Genomic DNA, 22846 nt, shown 5'->3' with positions numbered 1-22846 from the left:
CTCATAGGCCCTGGGGCTGAACCTAGCCCATGGGCAGGATGCTGCATGGGCAGAGTCTCTCCAGCTGCCATCCTCAAAGCTCTCCCTCACCAAGCTGCTGTCAGAGGCGAGAGCCTGGGGTTGCATGCCAGCTTGCAATTCAGACTTACAGACACTGAGCTGCAGGCCCACAGCATGTTTTCTCCCCACCATCCACTGCCAGCTCCTCAGCACAACAGCTTTCAGTGAGTCCCATGCTGGGTGCTGGTACCTGCCTCTCCCAGCTGGGATCACTCCCTGCTTGACACGCAGGCATCCTCAGCTGGGTGCCCCAAAGGCAGCAGCTGCCACAGCCTTGATGCTTTCCTGCCCACAGAGAGCAGCTCGGGGAGCTTGGCTGGGCTCTGCAGGGAAGCTCTGCTGGCTGCCTCAGTGCTTGCTTTCCCTCTAATACTCGGAGAAGAAGACTTGGGTTGACAGCTGGGCCCTCCGGATGGTGCAGACATCAGTGCTACCCTGCACCTGGCCAGCTGTTGCTGCACAAATAGAATTCCTCTTTCCCCTGCCAGGATCTTCTGCAAGACTTAGTTCTATTCGGGGATAATGACAGGCTCCAGCACATGTACCAGACAGCTGGAAAACGAGCTTTGTGCTGAGTCCTGGAAGTCAGAGTGACCTGAACTCGTACAGCCTTCAAATCGCATGGCGAGGCTCATCTATTTTGTTGCTTCTTCTCATACTGGGGTACAAATAATCCATATGCTGGATAGCCGTACTTCTAGTGACAATAAGACTTCCATAGGGTCCATGCTAATAATAGGGTCCATAGAAATAATGTTTTCACTGGTAACTTCAAGGTAACTAGGGGAAGAGTGGGGAGGTGCACTAAGAGCAAATAGGGTTTTTGTCACAGATTCCCTGAAGGACTGAAACAGCTGTGAACTGAAAAAGCAGTGCCAATGCCTGATATTCCTGTGTCGATTTCCTCAAGGTGAAAGCACTGCTACAAGTAGAACAGAACTTCAATGACAGCAAGCTACCAATGTCAGTACCTGAGTGTTTGGTTTTGTTGTCATACTGGGTTAAGCAGCACCCAAGTATCTACCAAATAAGTGAGGCTTAGCAGTATCACTAGCTATGGTGTATGTACTTACATCATATGAGGGATAAATATCCACAGTGGTATGAGCACAGAAGGGGAAGGCAGCGGTGATCTCAGTAGGAGACATTATGAACACATCAAGCCCAGTTGCAAGTTGTCACCTCCAAGCAAGTCTGCTCATCGTCGCATGGGTGCTGATGGAGAAACAGAGAGGCATCTGGTAACACTGCTCCTTCTTTCAGGGGCCTTCCTCATTCCCTATTTCCTGACGCTAGTGTTTGCTGGGATCCCGCTCTTCCTGCTGGAAACTGCTCTTGGCCAGTACACCTCTGTGGGAGGACTGGGAGTCTGGAAATTAGCACCCATGTTTAAAGGTACTGTGCTGTAAGTTGGTAAAGGTGGTGATGTGCCTACAAAGATCTTCCAATGGTTTGGGAAGCAAAGCCCTGGGGACTGTGGTGGGGAGCAACTCAGGGACATTTTTTCCCTGTCCTTGACCCTTAAAATCTGGGGAAGTAATCAAATCCTGTTTATAAGGGGCAATCTAGCATACTGAAATTTTCACCTGGTGGATGTGGCTCTGGACAGCCTGATCTGGTGGTTAGCAACCCTGCACATAGCAGGGGGGTTGAAACTAGATGATCATTGTTGTCCTTTTCAACCCAGGCCATTCTGTGATTCTATGATTCTATGATTCTATTAAATGGGTAGATGAGAAGCTCTCTTGAGAGCACAGTGTATCTGTGCTGTGTGCCACATGGGTAAATCACCTTGTTTTTTTCTGGCTCTGCCACAGAGCTTTCTGTGATGCCCAGGAGCTCACTTGAGCACAGAGACCTGGATTGATGCTGCTCTCTGTCTTCTTTTGCAGGAGTGGGGCTGGCAGCTGTGGTTCTCTCCTTCTGGCTGAACATCTATTATATTGTCATCATTGCCTGGTCTCTCTACTATCTCTTCAACTCTTTCACTTCAGTGAGTCACAGACTTCTATGACATGGCATTAGCTGTACAGTCCTTACTCCCTGCTTCCTGGGGAACAGTTTCTCACCCTGTGAAGATGCATCTTAGGATGTGGCTTTGGTTTGTTCAGATGTCACAGACCTGGCTGGTCACAGTGCTGGTGTCTCCACAGGCAGCTTCAGGTGTTGGCTCACAGAAAGTGAGCCTTTCCTTTCTCCAGACACCTTTGCTTTCTCCAGAAAGCTCCTGGAAGGTGCCAGTCACAGAGCTTGGCTGACATCTGTTCCTTGCCCCTCCTAAATCTGAGTAGGGGTATTTTGAACCTGAACAGGGAACCCAGCTTGCCTGCTGCTGCTTCTGTCCTCTGAGATCCAGAGGAAATAGAGCAGCAACAAAATGTCCCCATGCCCTCCCCTCCTAGAAGAGCTGTGCTGCATCTCTGACGTGCAGGGTACTTGGTTGAAGGGCTGCTCTGCAGCTCTGCTTGAGCCTCTGCATTTCCTTCACAGCAAAATCACAGGATGGATGCAAATAGCTTGGGAGGGTGTGTGTGGGGGGGGGAACTGGGGTGTTCCTATCTGTCCCTCCACAGCCGTTGTGCAGAACCAGTGTGCTCCTTGCAGGCTCTGATGCCACAAAGCACTTAAAACACAGAAAATATCTTAAAAAGAGGCTGTATTCTTGTATGGTCAAGAAAGGACGCAAACATTCTCAAAGACTTTGTCAAGCTGGAGCCCAAGGCTTTATCTACAAAGGGAAATCATCCAGAATAGCCCTTCTGCATCCATCTACATGTCTTGGTCATGCCTTCTCTGTGCTCAGGAAACAAGACTGCTGCGTGCAGGGATGTATCTGAACTGTTTATGCATGGCATGACGGGGCACGGGTGAGCTGCCTGTGTGCTCATACAGCCCATGATGCTGCAGCTTCATTGCTTGCAGCTCCAGAGCTGACAGTGTTCAATCTGCAGCAACGCACTACTACCATGCTGTTAGCCACTGCATCAAAATATCCAGGAACTCCTCTGTAATGCTTAAAATCGGGGGAGGAGATGACGTGAAATAGCTACTGTGCTTCATATTTACTCCCAAGCTTATGTTACAATAATTTGTTCATATAGACAGACTTTTAGCCTCCGATTTGCAATGCTACATTGCTTTTCATATGTTGGGGCTCGGTATGAATGGGAGATAAGGAATGAATCAGTGTTTGTTCTTTGTGTAGAAAACTCCAACCACTTGTTTTGTGAAACTAGCCAAAAGCCATATTGATTCTAAACACAATATCCCTTGGTAGCTATTTTAATTAGTAGCTATTAATTACCAACAGTTAATTGGAAATAGCTTACTATCCGGGGAATTGCTACATTTTATTAGAGCTATGACATTGCCCTAATCATGTTCTTGATATAATTTCCTGGAAAAGTCTGCTTCACACTTAACTATTATTTTGGAAAACTGTTTAATGCCTTTTGCTGCAAAGCTTCTGCCCATCCAGATGAGCTGCCCACCCCCTTTGCAAAAACAACCTGTGTCTGTAGTTTAAAGAAAGACAGGTTTCACTCCTTGCTGGAGATGCTAACAACAGCTGTGCCCCCAGGACCTGCCGTGGCAGAGCTGCGGGAATGCCTGGAACACCGACCGCTGCTTCTCCAACTACTCCCTGGATGACACCACCAACCTCACCAGTGCCGTCACCGAGTTCTGGGAGTACGTCACAGCCTGCCTACACCAGGTTTCTCCCCACTGCAACCATCCTACCTGTCTGCCAGGGCTGCTGCCCTCCCTGTCAACTCCAGACCTTGGAGAACTGGCTGCTAACAGGGGCAGGCACAGGGTGGGGAGCACTGTGCGGTTGCATGTCAGATGAATGGAGAGTAATGGCCTCACTGCATCTATCCTTCTTCTCTTAGCCCCTCACCATGTGCCGCAGGTCCCTCTAGGTCTTGTGGGCTCTCATGCATGTCTGCATCTGGCCCTTCGCTCTCCAGGCACCACTGAGATCTCCAATCGTCACACCCCCAAGGGTCAGAATTTCCCTTAACACAGCCTCTTCCACCCTAGGAGAAACATGCACCAGATGTCCGGCGGCTTGGGGGAGCCTGGATCCATCCGCTGGCCTCTGGCTGGCACACTGGCCCTGGCCTGGCTGCTGGTTTACTTCTCCATCTGGAAGGGTGTGGAGTGGACAGGCAAGGTATGGTGTGAGGAATGGGTGGTTCGGTGCTGTCAAAATGTCCTCCAGACTCAATTTAGTCTGAGCGTCTGTAACTAATGTTACGGTGCTTCAAGGCTGAATTGCAGTAGATGCTATTAAATTCTTGACATTTACCTTGCACGGCTGTAAAAATTGCTATGTTCATGGTAACTTTCAATCTAAGTGTAGAGAATGATTCTTCCCCACAAAGTCGCAGGTAAACGTTCTCAGTCTCTCTGAAGATTTGGGAAAGAGATTTTCAGAGATGACTACTGTTAACCCGCATCAGGACAGTTCTCCAAGATGATGATGTCTATTCTAGGTTCCACCCTACAATAATAGCGTCTCTTGAAATGCTGTGGACTGAAAAGCACTCACCATCTCTTTAGAAAATCTTTCTGCTGCCGTTTAGGTATTGGTGAGATACCTATGGATCAGAAGTATATGATTATTCACTGTGTAGCATTTCAGACCAGGACAGTTGAGAGGTAATTGCTTAGTTTATTGAAATGGGAATGCTGAGATACTGAGGTGTGTTATTTAGAGCACAGCATGATGTTAGAGGGACAGCATTGTGAAAGGGATAATCTACAGTGAAGATCAGAAAGAAGCACTTCAGAGGGAGGTCACCTCAACTGCTGACACCCCTAGGGGTTCTCAGATGGGGTTTTGCTACACAGTCACAGCAAAGGCCCAGTGACTGCCATTACCTGTTGAGTGATGGCATATGCTTGCAATTCTCTGAAGAGTTGGAGTCAAGAGAGCTAATGTTTCTTGATGCATTGGACTAGTGGAATGCTGGCTTTAGCTCTGCAAAATAAGGATGCGATGATTTAAAGGGATTACTTCTGTGGACTAAATTTATCCTTCTGCAATCCTCTTGTCTTTGGGCAATCCATCTAGAATTTCGCCTGCTACTTTTGCGATTAGTGCATCCTTGCTTGTCTTTGGCACAGAGAAACAGCCAGAAATGTTACTTGCCTAGGAGTGTGAGGTGGAAAATACCAGGAGGATATCAATCAATTTCTTCTCTTTGGGGGCTGTGCAGGCTGCTCTCTCCGTGATTACAGGCTCAGCCTTGAACAGCAGTGCTTGGGGACCTTATCCCCCTCAAAGATGGTGGGGGATACACAGTGATGCAGTGCCACCATGGACAGGAATTACTGACAGTATCTATCCCATGGTATCTCCTGTAGGTGGTGTATTTCTCAGCCACCTACCCCTACTTCATGCTGTTCATCCTCTTCTTCCGGGGAGTCACTCTGCCCGGGGCCAAGGAGGGCATCCTCTTCTACCTCACACCTGACTTCAGGAAGCTCTCCGACTCTGAGGTTGGTTGCCTGGCTGTAAATGTCTTGCTGGTAGTTCTAATGCCCAGCTATCTTCACATCAGTGTTTCCTTCAATATTTTAAGAGAGAACTAAAACTGAAAAGGAATATCTCCCTACTTGGGTAGTCATTACCCTCACAGTTTGAGACAAAATTCAGGTTGTTAATGGGTGGAATGCCATGCAGCATCTCTGTTGTAATCAGGTGATATTGTCCATGAGGGATGAGAAATTACCCCAGCAAAGGAACCTCCCCTCTGGATTGGGAATGCCTCATTGGGGGTTGGACTCAATGATCTCTGGAGGTCCTTTCCAACCCCTACAATTCTGTGATTCTGTGATTCTGTGATTTCCTGACTGGCCCAGTGCTGGATAGCCTGCAGCCCACACTAACCCTGTGTAGCAGGTCATCAGTCTCTGCAGGGAGAAAGAGATGGACCAGAGACTGGTTAACGGCGAGCAGAGTCCACCAAGTTGACTGCATGGTGGAGGACAGACACAAAGCTTGTTCCCTTTCTGCAGGTCTGGATGGATGCAGCCACACAGATCTTCTTCTCCTATGGCCTGGGGCTGGGGTCCCTGATTGCACTGGGGAGCTACAACACTTTTCACAACAACGTCTACAGGTCTGTTGGGTTTTCCTGGCTCTGTTGGGTTTTGGTGGTGGAAGCAGCAGAGAATCATGCATTGTGACCATCGTCAAATGGCCAGCAAAGCCCCCCTCTGCTACTGCTCTGAGTGCTTGCAGGGATAGAGGCATCACAGCAAGTCTGGGTGCCTGGCCTCTGCTGTCTCCCTCTGTCACTAAGCAGCTAAGGGGCACATTGCCTCCTCCCTAGTGGGGAAGGCTTAGTCTTCTCTTTGCCCACCCTTTGTTCCTCATCTATTCGGTAGGGACCTGAAAATGGCTTCTTTTCTTCCTTTCTCTTTTCCAGAGACTCCATTATTGTTTGCTGTATAAACTCCACCACGAGCGTATTTGCTGGATTTGTTATTTTCTCTATCGTTGGCTTCATGTCGCACATCACAAAGAAGTCAATTTCAGAACTGGCCTCCTCAGGTGAGCAAACGTGGCAGCAGTGCCAATAACACCCGGAATATCTTTTCCTTCCCTGACCCCCCAACATCACCTCTTAAGGTTTGTATCTCTCTGCATTGTTATTTAGGAGTTGTTCTTTAGTTAAAATGCAGGACTCAGATCTTAGTATTTTCCTGGGAAACCTTTATATGTTGTGCATGTGTAAAGGGCCAGATTCTCTGTCACTGGTATAATGATGGTTTGTGTATTGGTGTAGCCAATACCACTTCACACACTTGAAGATCCACCATGGAAAGTTTCCACAAGTCACCCAAAATAGCAAACCCAGGTACAAATGCAACAGCAGCATTTTTAGAGAAATTTGTCCATGCGTGTGGGATGCTCCCAGGTCTTTCTTCTCCATGACCAAGCACACAGCCATCTTTGTATGTTTTCTGCCCAAGACCAGTCTGAATCACCAGACATTCACTGCACACCAATTCCTGCTGCAGGGACCATTCCTGACTCCTTTTAATGTCCACCTGCTTTCAGTGGTGAGGTTTTGTGAGCTTTAGCTGCAGTGAAATATTTTGTCTGTTTGCTTTCTGAAACCTTTCTTGGAGAACATTTGCTTCCTCACATACTGCCTATGTTCTCAGTAGATGTGATCAAAGCTTGGTGTCCTTTTTCCATGCAAGATTTTGAAATCGTGATCTCTGAATAATTTTTTAAAAATGTAGATGAGACTGTGTCTTTTTGCCCAAAGATGTATTTTGAAATTGCTGTCTTTCCAGAAAAACCTTTTATCTCAAGTAACAGCATTATGTGATGGGGGGAAAAAAAAGACACCAGCTCCAAATTTCTTTTTTTTTTTTTTCTAGCAAAGTGCTCCAGCTCCATTTGGTAGCAGTGATTTGATGACTCTCACTGGCAGGAGGAGAAAAGGCAAAGCATCTCCCCAGTCACTGCTGCCTCCCATCCCACCCCTGTGCACCCAACGTGGTTGGTGTGTCATGGGTAACACCTCTTGTAGTAACTTCCCGCAGTTTCTGCCTGTCATCACTGTTTCTCTTCACTGTTGCTCATCACTATGACTTTCCATCAAACACTTTATAAATGTGAACTCATCTCTCATTTCACTTCTGCAGGCCCTGGACTGGCTTTCCTCGCCTATCCGCAGGTTGTCACCCAACTGCCCCTGTCCCCACTCTGGTCGATCCTCTTCTTCTCTATGCTGATGATGCTGGGCCTGGATAGTCAGGTGAGGCAGCCCAGAGACAAAATGGGGTAAAATACAAAGATATTTTTGGACCTCATGGTGGTTTTCCCTTCTGCACGTTGAGTCAGTGTTTTTTCACAGATTCTTTCACATGAAAAAAACTCTCTTTTGTGGTCATCACCCTTGCACTCTTCTCATATGCTGCAAGTGGGGTGGTATCGGAGCACCTTCACCAACCTGGATTTCCTGTGAGGCACAGTAAGAGAATGCCATTACTTTGGCTTACTGTTGCAGGCTGGAGTAGAAAGTCCCCAGCACATACCAGTCTCCCACTAGACCATATCTCTCTGCCATGGCATTGGCAGGTTGCACTGACAAAAGCAGAGATGCAGCATCTGAAGCAGTGGGAATAGTGGTTTGGTGCAGTGTTTTGGCACTGTTTTTAATAACTAGCATAGTCCTGAGCAGAGGTGAAGTGCTCTGCTTCTTGAGCTCCCAGGCTGGCTTCGTAACGAGCAGGTGGAAAGAAGCCATGCCTTGGGAAAATATTGCAAAACAAAATAGTATGGGCTCTGTATTTTTTTTTAACAAGTAATGATACGTTTTTAATCTGATAATTTTGCATAAATGTTGCTATCTGGTGAGGCACTCCCTCTGGAGGAGAGGGTGCAACCGAAGCCTTCAAAAGTGTGTGCCTGCCTGGGTCTGTCACATCCTTCCCTGTAACAGCATGGTCTTTCTTGCTGTGCAAAGCCTTGGAACAAAATGGACTCTCTCCTGGGTTGCACATAGCCTTCATAAAACCAAATCTAATTCCTGATCAGACTCCCTGACCTGTCATACTTTGTTTCCACGAAAAATACAATCAACCATACCTGCTTTTCAGTTACAGCACGCTTCCACAAAAACACATCCTGGAGCTCTCAGCTGCATTACCACAGACATTATTTGGCAAATAATTTCAAATAATGACTAAACGTTTCGAAAGAAGCTCCATTTACAGAAAAAAAAAACCAAAACCAAAAACCACCGCTCTCCATGGATTATTCACTCAGCTCCAGTAAATAGTTTCAGACATGACAATAAGCCCTCAAAGCACTGTGTGGAATTTATTTGCTGCATTTGCTTCTCAAATACCACTTGAAATTCTCCAGGTCCCTCCACCAGCCGGTCTTGGAGGGCGGTCGGTCTGTGAGGGGCTATCAGTGCCTGGAGGAGGAGCGGGGAAAGGAGGCACCAAATGGAAAACAAGTTTTTAAAGAAGGGCAGATAAATAGATGGGAAGGAGCTTTCTGCATGCATGGTGGCACTCTGAGTCAATCACACGATTTACAGAACGGCAGCTTAGCCGTATAAAACAACACAGGCTGCAATTACACATGCATTTTGAAGTATCCATTTCAAAAATGGCAGTTTTGATATGTGCTTGTTTTAAATAGTGTTTGTGGTACTTGCAGATGAGGAGCAGCTGCTTTCATTAGGGCACAGCAGGGACCCTCACCACCCTCCAGGCATGGGGCCAGAGGGGTATGGGAGCCTGGCCAGCAAGGGAAGGTCAGGCTGAGGTCTGTGTGATGCAGCGATGAGACCCATCCCCTCAGCAGTGCTGCAAGGTGGTTCACTTGTGTCCTTGAGGCTCAGCAAAGAGCTCAGCAGTGCAGCTCCATCTGCCTCTCTGCCATCATGCTCATCTCTTCCACAGTGCCTTGAATGCAAGCAGTGACCTACATTGATGTGTGCACCTCCCTCCTATGCCCCCACTTGCTGCTTGTGGTCCTTAATATTTGCTCTGCCTCTGATCCACTCCGGCTTTAGCTCTCTTGCGTCTAGACCCTCTTGCATAACATGCTAATGCTTTCTTTTAACCTACCAGTTTCCAGGTCAGGCGTTTTACTCCCCAAGGGAGCTGACAAGCCTTGTGACTGCAAGCCTGCATCTGCCCTTTGCGAGACCTGCCTCTTGCAGGTTATGCATGAGGATTTATGGCTGAGAATAGTAAAAGCCATGCTGCACATCTGGCAGCTGTGGTTAACCTTCTCACAGGTCCTGGTCCCAGTCCCGGTCCTGCTCAGGCCACAATTCTCCTTCTGGTTATTGCTGAAGAGAAATAGCACATCCTCAGCACTGTGAGGATGGGGGAGAGACTGCCAAGTCCAGGTCATTCAACCCAGCAGCTCGTGATGGTGATCATGCACCAAAATGGGAAAAAAGAGAGAAGTGACTGGAAATAAAACCTTGAGGTGAAAAATGTTATTGTGGCCCCCAAATCAGCAGGCTGTCCTCACTCTTGAAAGCAGCACGCTTTCCCCCAGCTGCCTGCTTATCCTGGGGATAAGGTTAGGTATGTGGGCTGGGAAAGTAAGACCCTAGGCCACACATGGGCCTGCAGTCCCAAGGCTGTAAGTAGAGTCCCTCCAGCTCCTGTAGCTCCCTGCAGTCTGAGACTGACAGAAGGTCATTTCCAATGAACGGTAAGAAGTTCTGTTTTAGGGCTAGAAAAACCAGCATGGCACTGCTTGGTTCCCCATTTTACCTATTACATGCTGGAATCCCTTCATGCCCACTCTCTCCCCCAGTCCCTCCCAGCCCTTGTCCATCCCTGCCTTGCCCAGTGCCAGATTCTGGCCATGCATCCATGCAGAAGGAATAGCTTTCGACAGGGTTGGTTTCGTCATGCTGATGCTTCACACTGTGGTACCAGCTCTGTCCTGACTCTTGTAGACAGTGAGCAGGTGGGACAGGGTGAAGAGCTCGCTGACAATGAGTATACAGACAGATTAACCCATGCTCTAATGGCAAGGGATACTTTAATGGACATTTAAAGGGATGCTTTATGTTGGACACAAGTCCTACATAAAAGGCTGAGCTCATTACAAATTCCAAACAAAGCAATTGAGCTTGGGCTCTCTGGGATGCAGCTTTCCGTACTGCAGCATGTGGAGATAAAACCCCAGGCAGGAATATTGCTCTTTGCCTCTCTCTGTGTCCCAGAAGCCAATGGGATGTCAGCTCCTCTACCATCCCTGCACAGCAGTAGGAGTTACTCAGATCTCTGGCTTTGCTTCCATAGATTTTTTCCAGTGTTCTGCTGCTCTTTTTGTCTGTGTATTTCTACCTCCATCTCTATTGATTGTCTTCTTTCTTGTCTCAAATCTGAACCTAAAAATGCCCCCACTTTCTACAGCACTCTCCTGGGGGACAGAGAAGTCTCTGATATCCATCTGTCACTGCCACTGCACTGGTTTGTATGTTCACTGAGGGTGACCGGGGAAACCAGGAGCTTGTTGCCCTCATCAACTTCCCAGTGGTTTTGCAATGGGCAAGATGTGCTCTCTGAGAGCTGTATGTTACCTGTGGTTCCTAGGAGCAAGACCTGAAAGTGAATCTCATAATTTAAGAGGAAATAGGAGAGAAGGATGTGCTTCACACATACACAACTTGCTATAGGGCAGATCATGGTACAGACAGCATTAACTCACTGTGTCTAGTACAGCACAGCTCTAGAAAGACCACATGCTGTGAGGATGGTCTTTGAATGTACTACATGCATTTTAATGCAGCGCTTGAAAAAAGGGAAATAAACTCAAGGAACAGGTAGTCAGAGATGTTGTTGTTAACACTTGCATGTGGGACTGGACAGTGGGTGATACAGCAACATGATGAGTGCTTTAGATCACTAAACAGCACAAGCACTGCTGCAATATGCTGAGAAGAGCACACCAGGGAAAAGACGAGCATATGTGCCAGCAGCAGAGCTGTTGCTGTGATGGAGAGGTGGCAGAGCTGTGGAGCAGGACAGCAGTGGGGTGGCCCTCGAGAGTTTGAGGGGAGGCAAAGGTGGAGATGCATCTCAGCTAATTTTAGGCATCTAAGCTCAGTGTTTTTAATTCCCTGTATAATCAGTGAAGAGAGAGGGGTACTTTCAGGACGTGATTCAGGGCAGCTCTGTGCAGAGCCTTCTTTTCTACTGTCTGCAGATGACACTTAAAGTAATGAGGCTGTCAACACTGGGGTTAAATGTAGGTGGGGGTGATGTCAGGCTAAGATACTTACAAATGTTTCCTTGGTGTTGTCTTTTGCTGCAGTTCTGCACTGTAGAGGGGTTCGTTACTGCCCTGATGGATGAATATCCTCATATCCTAAGAGCCAGGAAGAAGATCTTCATAGCAATAGTCTGTTTCATCTCTTATCTCGTTGGATTCTCCAATATCACCCAGGTACAGACAGCCATGCTTGTACGTCCATTCCTGGCACCTGCCCAGTCACCCACGGATTTCACAGGAGCACCAAAAGCTTTAGGAGAAGTGACAGCATCTGTAGGAGCCATCCCAATTCTGGACATATGGGCTTATCATTGCTGTCACATCTCAAGTGATGCCTCCATAATTGCTGCGGTCATCCTGTAGTCAGCCTAGTGTGTTCTCTTGCTATTTGCAATAAGGGCTCAGGCCAGCAAAGCCCATGCTGAAGGAACACTTGGTGCAGAGGGTTAAGATAACATAAAGACCAGTCTCTTGGAGCCCTGAAACCTCTGGGGCTGAAGCCAAGGTTTATGTGTGTGAATATAGGACTGAGTGGTCTGTAGATTTGTGAGGTGCAAAGCAACAAAACTCCTGGGAGGGGCAGAGTGAACTAATTAAGTGACTCCAACTAAAACAGGGATAAGTAAGAAAGCCTCACGAATCCCCATTTTTTCTACTTGCCGTTGGCCATACCTGAACAAGCTGGCTAATTGCCTTCAAGAGCACACCAGTTTTTCTGCTGGGAACCTGATTCCAGTGGAAACATTTCAGCGCCTACTCTCCTGTCTGGAGAAATTAACATTAAAGCCAGCAGATGTAGTTAGTAGCAATTGAAGCAGCTGGCTGATATTGTCAAACATAATCCATAACTAAACTCCTTGACCCTGGCTTTGTCTCCTCAGGGTGGCATTTATGTTTTCAAGCTGTTTGATTACTACTCAGCCAGTGGCATGTGTCTTCTCTTTCTTGTCTTCTTTGAGACCATCTCAATTTCTTGGTGTTATGGTAAGCAGAAAAAGACCTTGTTTCTTTCTTGTCTCTACGGGCAAAGGGTGATTTTTTTCAAAAGCATCCAACAGTGAAGGCAATAAAAGATTTGCAACTGAAAATAGTTGAGGCTGATAATGCCAGAAAATCAGGAGCAGGAGGCTATCATCTCTCTTCCACAGAACACCACAAAGACTTGTGCACTAACTGGCAGATGCCTATGGTCCTGCCTTCAGCTCCTCCTAAGACACCTGCAGTGTGCAAGATGACCCTGTGTTTGTGTCCCCATCCTTGGGCCCCACAGATAATGGCTCTTACACCACAGCGTTGTCACCTTCTTGCTGTGGCTGACCTTTGCTCTCTCATGAGAAGAGGTGAAGCCTATGGGGCACAGAGATGGGATGCTCTTCTCAACAGCCTTTTCTTTTAGGTGTGAACAGATTTTACAGGAACATTGAAGAAATGATCGGCTACAAACCTTGCATCTGGTGGAAAATCTGTTGGGCATTTTTCACTCCTCTTGTCTGCCTGGTAAGAACAGAAGGGTCATATCTGCAGGAGTGAATCCAGAAGGGCTCTTAGTTTGGAAGGGCTGTAGGGGATACACTACATTTTAATTCCACTAACGGTCTGTCCATAACTGCAAGGTACCTGGGATAGGCAAAGTACAGCTGGAAATAGCGAGTAAGAAAGTCTTCAGAGTTAATTACTTAATCTAAAAGATGCTCTCAGTTCTTCTATCTGAGACGTCAAGAGACAAGCAAATAATTTACTGTATTTAAAAGCTGTTATTGGTAGAAGAGAAGGTTCTCAGCCACTGCGGCTCCTGCACTGGTGCCTAATAGGCTTGTCAGAGCAAAAGACGCCAGCAAATACAGTACAGCTGATGGTGGAGCAATTTTGCTTTTGCTGGTTCTCACATTTCCAGCAGTGGTAGAACAAAGAATGGTGTGAGAAGGCCAATGATAGGAAGTTAAAGGCTCCTGAGGCCAGCTGTAAAGATGCTGTCAACTTGGTTAGGAACTGCTTGCAAGGGCACTGCTTATGTGAGCAGTCTGGTGAAGAAGGAAATCAGGGTTATTCTAGTTCTAGCTTTCAGCATAGGGTAGTCAGGGGGGAAATGATAGAAAATTAAGAGATGATGGGCTGAAAGCTTCTATAATAATTTAAGGAGCTGTTGGATTGCCGTAAGACTGTTTGGCACTAAGAGAGTGATGAAGGGAGAAATTAATGGATGTTTCTCTGATCTTGCACACCCTCACTTGCGATGGCTGGTGTTCTTTTCCCAGGGTGTGTTCTTATTCAGTGTGGTGGAAATGACCCCTCTGACGCTGGGCAAATACATCTATCCTGCATGGGGACAAGGTATTGGTTGGCTCATGGCGCTGTCCTCCATGGTACTGATCCCAGGATACATGCTGTACAGCTTCTTCACCTCAACAGGGACTCTCCGGCAGGTATGTATGACTTTGCCACTCCTTTTCTATGAAGAAGAAATCCTTAAGATTTTGTAACACAGAGAAATCCCATTCCCAGCGGTCCCTGGCTGTGAGCAGTTACCTGGCACTTTTCAGCAGAGACATCAGCATCCTCCAAGCATGAAGCTTGAGATAACTCAGGGCTAAGACCTGCTAGTGATGGAGACAGCTTTGCAAACAGCAGTCAGTGTATGAGGGGGATAAGAAGCAAGGCGGAAATCTGTACAGAACCCAAAATACCTGCAACTCTTTGATCTTGCTTAAAATATATTTTTTTAATTCTTGATTTGAGCGAGGTTATATGCAGCAGTGAATCACGAATCTCTGTATGTCATACATGGTAATTGCTGTTGAGATCTTATTTACAGTGTTGACGTTCAATCTTGAGAGCGCTGTGCATAAAGTCCCCGTCTCGATGCTGTCTGCTGTGAGCTACAGGTGCGAGCAGTCACTGCAGGGGTGCTGCTGATTTATGACTTTCCCAGCCTGCCTTCAACAGCCAGCTGGCGCCATCTAAGCCCCGCCAGTTTAGTTCGTGGATGTCATAGTTTGAGTAATGTTTAAGTCCACATGCTTTGGCTAGAGCTGCTGGGTTGAAATCAGCTTCAGGCCCTCTGCATCTGAGGTCAGGTTGCAGGTGGATTTGACTTTCCTTCCTCCCAGCTCTCTATTTAGATGAGATCTGCTACAGGATCTGCCTGGGTCTGATGTCTCAGATGAGCTTTCAGTTTCTGGTCTCTCATTTGAGTTCAGTTTCTGATTCTTACTGTTTGTATTGGGAGCAGCTTTGAGGTTCTGCAGCACTCAGACCTATGTAATGCCAAGCCAATAGGATGATGCTGGGTTGAGGGCCAGCTGCGGTTCCACTAGGAAAGTCTTACTCAGATTTCTAGAGGGCTTCTTAACCCCTCATAATAGGAGCTGGAAAAGGGGGAAAAGGGAATTCTGGCAAACAAACAGATATGTTTTCAATCCTGTTCCCATTAGGGATGTGACAACACATCTTGGCATCTGGGGGAGCCAAGCCAGCCTGTGGCTCTCCTGGAGTAGCTGCACTGCTGGCTGAGGGCTTCTGCTCCTGGTGCTCATAGATCCAAAGAGAATCAGCAGATGGCAGCAGGAGGGAGGCAGGTTTTTGTGTGTGTGTGTGCGTGTTCCAGAGAGATGGAGAGAATTTTTGGCCTCTTATATGCACAGATCCTGGATTAGTTTGTAATAGAGCTGAAGCTGTAGGGAAATTAGATGCCAATGCTGAATAAAGTGGTTTTGACAGACAGGGAAGATTACAAGTCATTTTGATCCTACTGAGCACGAATGTGAGGGGAAAAGAAAAGACCATGAATGGCAGAAGCAGCTCAGTGATCGTTTCAGGGAATTCACCCAGCAACAGCCACTTCAGCTGAGCTGGAGAGTTGGAGCTTGTTTCCCTTTGCTGCAAAGAGCTTCTTCCTGGCTTAGTGATGCCTATTCAGGTCGTGCTCTATTTTCCTCTGCCTTCTCTTTTGCTGCACCAGTCCCACTCTGGCAGACAAAGTGACTCATAAGCATTCATCACTCCCGATGCTCAGTCTGCACGCTTCCAGTAATGACTTGCCCCTCTGTATCTTCCTGGGTTCTGGCTTCATTTTATTGCTCTTTACAGTTTTCATTTGATCAGTTTATGGCGGTGGGAATCACTGCTGGTGCAAAGGTTTGTGCAGCTGGACTGGTCTGATCCACATTAGAGTCACAGACCGTGACCTGTCAGCATGCTGCAGTTGGTTAATGACATTTCACAGGAAACCCTAGCTGCAAAAACGGGGAAGCTTGGAAAATGGCTTTGCTCTGAAGTCTGTGCCATTACAGCTCTCCCTTGCTCCCATTAGCAGCAGGTACTGCCTGGTGGCTGTTTCCCCATGTTATAAAGGTGATCCTGCACTTCAAGTAGAAGTGCTCTGCACAGAACCAAAGCAGGGGGCTCACATGGCCTGGCAACAGAGATAGATAGAGTGGTGCTGCAAGGGCATCCCCTGCCACGTTACCATCCCCTCACGCTGGCAATAGGGCCACCCCGAGGTTGGGGGCTGGGGATCCCAGTCTTCAGCTGACACCCTCTCTCCCCTTGTTCCCGAGCAGCGTTTCCAGCAGATGACGCAGCCCCAGCCAGATGTGCAGGTGCAGAAGAATGGCCTCCAGCCGAAGACGTCTCTGAATGGCAGGGGATCAGACGCTGCCGTCTAGGAGGAGAGCCGGAGCTCCTCGCCCTGCCCCATAGCTGCCCACACCATGCCATCCCTCCAGTCCCTCTGGCACAGCCCGCTGCCCCCGGCTCTGCAATGGCTTTGCATGAGAGGACCCAGCAGAGGAACTCCAGCACCTCTGTTCCCTCAGCAGACCCCGTGTCACATCACTGACTGTCTCCATCGTGCAACACTCTGGCCCAGGCTCTCAGAGAGGAGCAGCCTGTAGCCTCTCGACCAGAGGTGGTATTTCTAGAGAGCTTAATACTGACGGTTCACTGTTTCTCCCTTCATTTTGCATTTCCATGTGATCCTACACAGCATGCCCCATAGTACGCAGCCTTGCTTCACCCCAGAGAGCCACGTGCCACCAGGTTCAAATCTCAGATGGTGATCAAATGATGTAGCATAAAACAGTGCTAGCAAATGCAACTCTGGAAGGGTTGTGGCAGATCAAGCAATTCCAGTGAGGAGCCCTGCATGTTGGTAGCAATAGGACATAGCTCAAACTGAAGAAAGGCATCGGGAGAGGATGCAATACTTTTAGGTACCATGTTTCAGCCCTGCACATCTCCAACCATTACCACCTACCCAGCAGGTTGGCCCATGAGCCACAGTCAGGTGCAGAAGACAGCCCCTCTCTTCTGGAGAGCCTTGCCCTTTGCAGCTCTGTACAGCAGCCACACCTTGACCTGAAGATCTGAATGTACAGGCTGGATCTTGTAAAGCTGAAAGCCAAACACTAAGAGCTGCAATCACAATTAATCTCAGCTAGTTACAGAAGTATCATTCTTCCTTATCCTGTAATTTTATGCACTATAGTGTATCTGAAAATTTGTATTCCACTTTCACCCATGTTTATAAACTGGGCAATAAAGGAGCCCACTCATATCCTTTGAGAGGACATCTCTGCTGAGGGCACTTAATAGAATCATAGAATCATTGCTGTTCGTCTTTGGTCTTTGCATGAATGACCTTTACTACAAATCCTGCTTTCACCTGTGATTCCCAGTCACATCACCTCCCTCCCCTTAAAGGCCAAGAACTTCAGAAGTGGGTAATGGGCAAAAAAGTCAGTGCTTGAATGAGGCCCTAAAACTGTGAAAGATCTTCATTTTCTAAGGGTATTGGGGCAACCCCAGCCTCAGGTAGAGGAAGCTGGAGTCAGCAGTCCTTTTGGAAACTCTTGGCCAAGAGCTCCCTTGCACATGCAGGGCTTCGCTCCTGGGGCAGCAACGGTGTTACCCTACGCTGGTGTTCTCAGGGTAACAATATTCAGTGAGAAATAGCCATCCACTCAGCTTCCTCCCCATCATTTTCTCTCTGTCTCTTTCTTTTGTCTTGCTTCCTTTCATTCTCTTGCCACGTTTCTTCCCAACTCCCATCCACCCAGTGGAAATGAACTGCTTCAATGAGCTTTGTCCTCCTTTTTTGCTGGTACTACCACAAATTGCAGCTCTCCCTTCTCTTCCTTCTATTTCTATCTGTGTTTCCAGCCTGATTTCTCTCCTCCTCTCACATCTCCTCCTACCACCCTTGTCACTTTTCCCTGCCTGTCTGTGGCTCAGCTGTGAGCTCACTCAGCCCTTTACCCCTGGCTGCCCAATCCCTAAAGTCCTACACCCATCCCAATATCACAGTTATAACCTGTTATAGCTGTCTTTTCCCTCCTTAGATCAGAGTGAGCTGTGCCAAGCAATATTATTGCTTGGCATTACAAAGAGAAGGCTCTCAAACCTCACTCCACCAGTTTCTGCAGAGTTGTGCCTGCTCTGAAAGACTTTGCAGCATTTCCTGATTTTGCACTATCCCACATCCACCACCAGATATTTGGATCTGCCAAGCCTGGTGTCTGTGGCTGTGCAGGGAGGATCTCGCCCTTTGTCAGCTCTGCCCTAGCGGCCAATTCCCTTCTTTAGCACTTCAGCTCTCTCACCTCCATTGCAGTCAGTCTTCCTGCTCAATGGTAATGCAGGGATGGGGCTGGATCCGTTAGCTCACCCCACGTCCCAGAATGCTACCCATGTGCAGACACGGTGAAGCAGCCACATGCACTTGGTGACTTCTTGGCTGTAGATTTTGGACACCAGCTGAAGAGCTTGTGACTCCCATAGCCTCAGGTCTCCTGTCCTCCTGCTTCCCCACGGCACCCAACACCTGCTGGTGCTTGGCATAATCCACCCGAAACCCCTTAATTCTAAGGAGCTATTTAGGGAGCTGTGCTCAAATCCCTTCAAAATCCTCTTTTTCCTGAGGGCTGCATAAAAAATGAATGTCTTTACCCCCATGCCCTGTGCAGCAGCAGCAGGAGCTGTGGGTGATGTAGAAGGCCTTAGGATGGCTTTGATGCTGCTCAAGCACCACAACCCTGGAGATGCAGGGTCGATCCTCCCCAGGACAGGGGAGTTCATCCTCCTGCCGCCCCAGTGTGCTCCAGCAGCTGGTCATGAATGTGTGAACGTGTGTGTAAGATGTGCAGTACCACACAGACACTGAGTGGCACCGCCACGTTTTGTCCAGGTGATCGCTGCTCGTAGTCTCTTCACTTTTCTATTAAATGATGCATTGGACGCTGCCATGAAAGTGATGCAAGGTCTGTTCCACTCCTAACACACCTTTCAGGCCTTTGGGAAAGGGAAGATGGGAGACTTTGATTGATGGCTGAAAAGTGAGGACTCCCATGGGGGCTAGCTGCCAGCACCCCTCTGCCTGCTTGGCCTGTGCAGCAGCCCCTGGGTCAGTCCCTGCCACTCCTTCCTGCCCTCTTTGCCCCTTCCTCTTCTCTGTTTGGCATCCTCTCAATCTCCTGTCTCACCTTCTCCCTTCAGGGAGAAGTATACGCATTTTAACAACTTTCCTCTTCTTTCTGCATCTCTAATGGCACATTCAAGTGATGCTCGTGGTCAGAGGTGCAGGCAGACTGTGACATTCACATTGTCACAGTGGCACAAGCATCACCACCCCTGGCTCCCACTCAGAGCAACTCTGGCACTGGTTTCAGTCCCTGCCATGCCCCTGGAGACTGCATCTCGGTAGGGATGGGACAAAAGAAGGAGAGGGATGAGTGCTCTTGGTGGGAGGTAGACACATCACCCTCCACCCCTGCCTGCCCTCCTGATGGCACCACCATACCCACAGCTGTGTCCCCTGCAGTACAAACACCTCAATGCATTTCGATCCCATAGGATGGAGAGAAAGAGAGCTGACATCTCTGTCCCGTCTGCACTTTTTGTCAATGAAGGGATTAGAAATTATAATCTCAGATTTGCATTTTAAAGTGGATTTTCAGCTCTGTGTGGAGCCTCAGCCCAACTTCACCAAGGACCTCAGTGGCACAGCCGCTGTCACAGCCCCAACAGCCACTGTCACAGCCAGGGGTGCATAGTTGCACTGTCCCTATGGCCACATCTGCAACACTTGCCCCCAGTCTATGGCCCTAGGCCTCAGAACAACTCCTGCTGCAGGGGCTTCTCCGCAGAGCAGAGCCCAGGATCATGTGGTGCCCGAGGGCCCCATGGCTGGAGCTGCTCCCAGGACACTGTCTGCTAAATCGTACTGGTCCCCATCAGCCCATAGCCCCTGGAGGCTCCCACTCCTTTCTGCAGCCCCACCCCTCTCTAAGCAGTACATGCTCCCTTCCCTGCGCTTTTCCCCAGGCTCCTTCCTTCACCATATTGGCTTCAGACCCATGTGAAATGTTAGCAAGCTGCTGTTTGCTTCTTTTCCTTGGCATCTCTACTGCCTTTCCTTCTGCTAATTGCTGCAGCAGTGCCACTTCTAGGGCAGGCTGACAGATGGCCAGGATTTATCTTTGAACAAGCCATTTAATAAGTGCTCCTGCTTTTCCCTTGCACATTTCTTTCCCAGCCACATGTCCTGGGCTGCTGCTCAGGCTGTCCTTTTCACTGGGGATGCCAGGAGATATGGCAGAGGCTTAGGGCTGACGTCAGATCCCAGGGGTCACCAGGCTGAAGAGCTGGGAGGCAGAGAGAGGCTGTGGTCCCCCACTGGCTCTTTGTGGCAATGTCCAAGAAAATTTGCTGATGATACTAAACTGGGAGGTTCTGCACCAGAGGGCTGAGGACACGGAACAGGCTACCCAGGGCAGTGAGCACAGCCCCAAGCTGCTGGAGTTCAAGAGGCTTTTGGACACTGTTCTCAGGCAGAGTGGGTTGGATTTTGGGTTGTACTGTCTGGAGCCAGGAGTTGAACTAGATGGTCCTTATGGGTCCCTTCCAATTCAGAAGGTTCTGTTGGGGATGAGTGGCAGCAGGATGGTGGACACAGGGAATGAACATGGCGATGCAAGAGGTGGGCGCAGAGCAGGGAGAAAGCCCTACATGGCAAGCAGGAGATGGGGCATTCATCCTTCCTGTGGCTGGCACTGTCTGAATCCCATCTGGTCAGCTCTGCAAGCACTCAGTCTGAGGTTGTGAGCATTTGAGATAGTGGAGAGCTGAAGCCTTCTGCAACGGGTGGGAGTAGAAATGTGTATGTCTACTATCAGGATAGACACATCTTAGAGAGACACTTGAAGTGTTTTTACCACTAGTTTCGTCCCTTGAGTCCTGTGGACAAAGAGCTTTTACACTCTCTTTCCACTCCCTTTTGTTGAAATGAAGTTGGTACTGGCTGGGAGGATCTTCCCTCAGGAGCAGAAGGGCTGAGAGAGACAGAAGGGCTGGAGCACAGCATCACACAGCTTAAGGCCCCACTCCACATGCTTGAGAAGAAGTCCAGCTCGTGGGGTGTATGGATTAAGGCAAAATCCACAGCTTTTAACCTCAGCTGCACTCATTAGTTGCAGGAAAGATGCTCCAAGATCACCCAAGTGTGATAGAGCTCCTGAACTGACAGAATCACACAGTCCTGATTGCCAAGTTGGCTTCATTCTTGAGGAAGCATCTTGTATCCAGCTGTCTTAGGTAGGGCAGCAGGGTGAGCACGGCTCTTGCTGCACTCAAGATCTCGCAGTGACTCTACAGAGCGACACCTCTCCCTTGGCAGCTGTGATGACAAGAAATCTGAACCTTCAGGGAACTGTGGAGATGACTGGAGGTGACCAGCTGTCCCCAGATTCCCTGAAACCCCAGCACAACTTTCCAGAGTGTCCCAGGCATTGTAGAAAGGGGCCTATCATGTCCTGTATGCAACAGTTGTACTACAGCCTCTGTCCCTGATAAGAGACTGTGATGTGGCAGTTTTGGACTTAGGGTAAGGCTCCTGCTGCATACTGATCCTGCAGGGCCCCAGAGTCTGTGTTGGCCTTGGGATGAGACTCTGATCCAGGGCAGGACACAGCAGGGCAATGCTGAGGTCAGTGGCACCTCTCCTAACACCTCACTTGACGCGGCAGGGTGGGACCTGCTTATAGGAAGCACGTGAGGGATGTGTTTAATTTAAAGTCCATCTTGAAAGGATCAGAGAAAAGCGCTTCTCTGAATCCTCTGTGGAAAAGAGTGGCATATACTGATGAGCTCTGAATGCACTAGGGCTTTGTTATTTGTCGACTATGTAGACAATATAACATATATTGCCTATATAGCTGTATAGATGCAGTAAGGCAGTTGTGGTGTATGCTTTTTGGGTTGTAAACTCTTTGTATTGGCACTGCCTATATGTGCCTACACACTATCCATGGCAAAGAGTCTGGCCATCTTCTTATTAACAATAGCTAGTATATGTGCAGCAGAGTAAGGCAGGAGTATAACACATATAGACAATCTGTTTTTATTGCTTTCATCTTTACAGCCAGGTGTGTGATCTAAACATCAGGCAGAAACTTCTACAGATAATTTCCTGTTTCAAAACATCTTAGAAAGTGGATGTGTTTGGGATAATACATCTGTGGCACACAAAAACAGAAATGGAAGCCTCTGAATCCCTGCGAATTCCTATCCGTGTCTCAGGCATTTCTGCCCTCTCAAGTGTTTCACCAAAGGCCTGTGGATCTGAGGGATTCTTTGAAGCCAGCAAAGAATGTGCAGCCTACAGACTGCTTCCTCAGCAGGTGCAGTCCAACCCCAGCTGCAAAAATGTGGGCTGCTGTCCTCCACCCGCTGCAGAAGAGAGCTTCTTCACGTGCACGTGTTTGTCTCTGATCATCTCTCATCCCTGTGCACAGCTTCACAGAGGTTGGTTTCATTAACCCCGGGGTGATGCTTTGTGTAAATATGCATGCATATCTGATTTGCATGGAAAATGTCATTTTCCCAACATGTCCCTCATCCAAATGTTAGTCGAGCCTGAGCCTCTGCAACTCACAAAGTGTGCTGTGATGGTAACTGGAGCCCACACAGCTGTCCTGCTCAGGCAGAGCATGGCTGCACACGTCTGAC

At 48.3% G+C, this 22846-nt stretch overlaps 1 protein-coding gene across 2 annotated transcripts in view; it reads left to right on the top strand.

Annotated features, from left to right (window-relative positions):
* The window catches only part of LOC122170695 (sodium- and chloride-dependent GABA transporter 1-like), a 42133-nt gene extending 19728 nt beyond the window's left edge, over positions 1-22405 (top strand). Inside the window, exons 3-15 of one of the 2 annotated variants that reach the window (XM_042837810.1) lie at positions 1324-1455; positions 1953-2053; positions 3641-3750; positions 4105-4237; positions 5434-5568; positions 6088-6191; positions 6501-6625; positions 7732-7844; positions 11888-12019; positions 12727-12829; positions 13242-13342; positions 14101-14268; positions 22260-22405. In XM_042837810.1, the coding sequence (XP_042693744.1) occupies positions 1324-1455; positions 1953-2053; positions 3641-3750; positions 4105-4237; positions 5434-5568; positions 6088-6191; positions 6501-6625; positions 7732-7844; positions 11888-12019; positions 12727-12829; positions 13242-13342; positions 14101-14268; positions 22260-22271 (1469 nt within the window). In that variant the 3' untranslated portion in view covers positions 22272-22405. Of the gene's footprint in view, positions 1-1323; positions 1456-1952; positions 2054-3640; positions 3751-4104; positions 4238-5433; positions 5569-6087; positions 6192-6500; positions 6626-7731; positions 7845-11887; positions 12020-12726; positions 12830-13241; positions 13343-14100; positions 14269-16404; positions 17552-22259 lie in introns of those variants that run through there. The other variant, XM_042837809.1, reaches the window with a different exon arrangement.
* Positions 22406-22846: the final 441 nt, after the last annotated feature.

The sequence above is a fragment of the Centrocercus urophasianus genome, unplaced genomic scaffold (assembly GCF_019232065.1).
Source record: "Centrocercus urophasianus isolate 14NV4802_14NV808 unplaced genomic scaffold, USGS_Curo_1.0 seq_73, whole genome shotgun sequence".
NCBI classification, from domain to species: Eukaryota; Metazoa; Chordata; class Aves; order Galliformes; family Phasianidae; genus Centrocercus; species Centrocercus urophasianus.
This window is presented reverse-complemented; position numbering and strand designations above follow the sequence as displayed.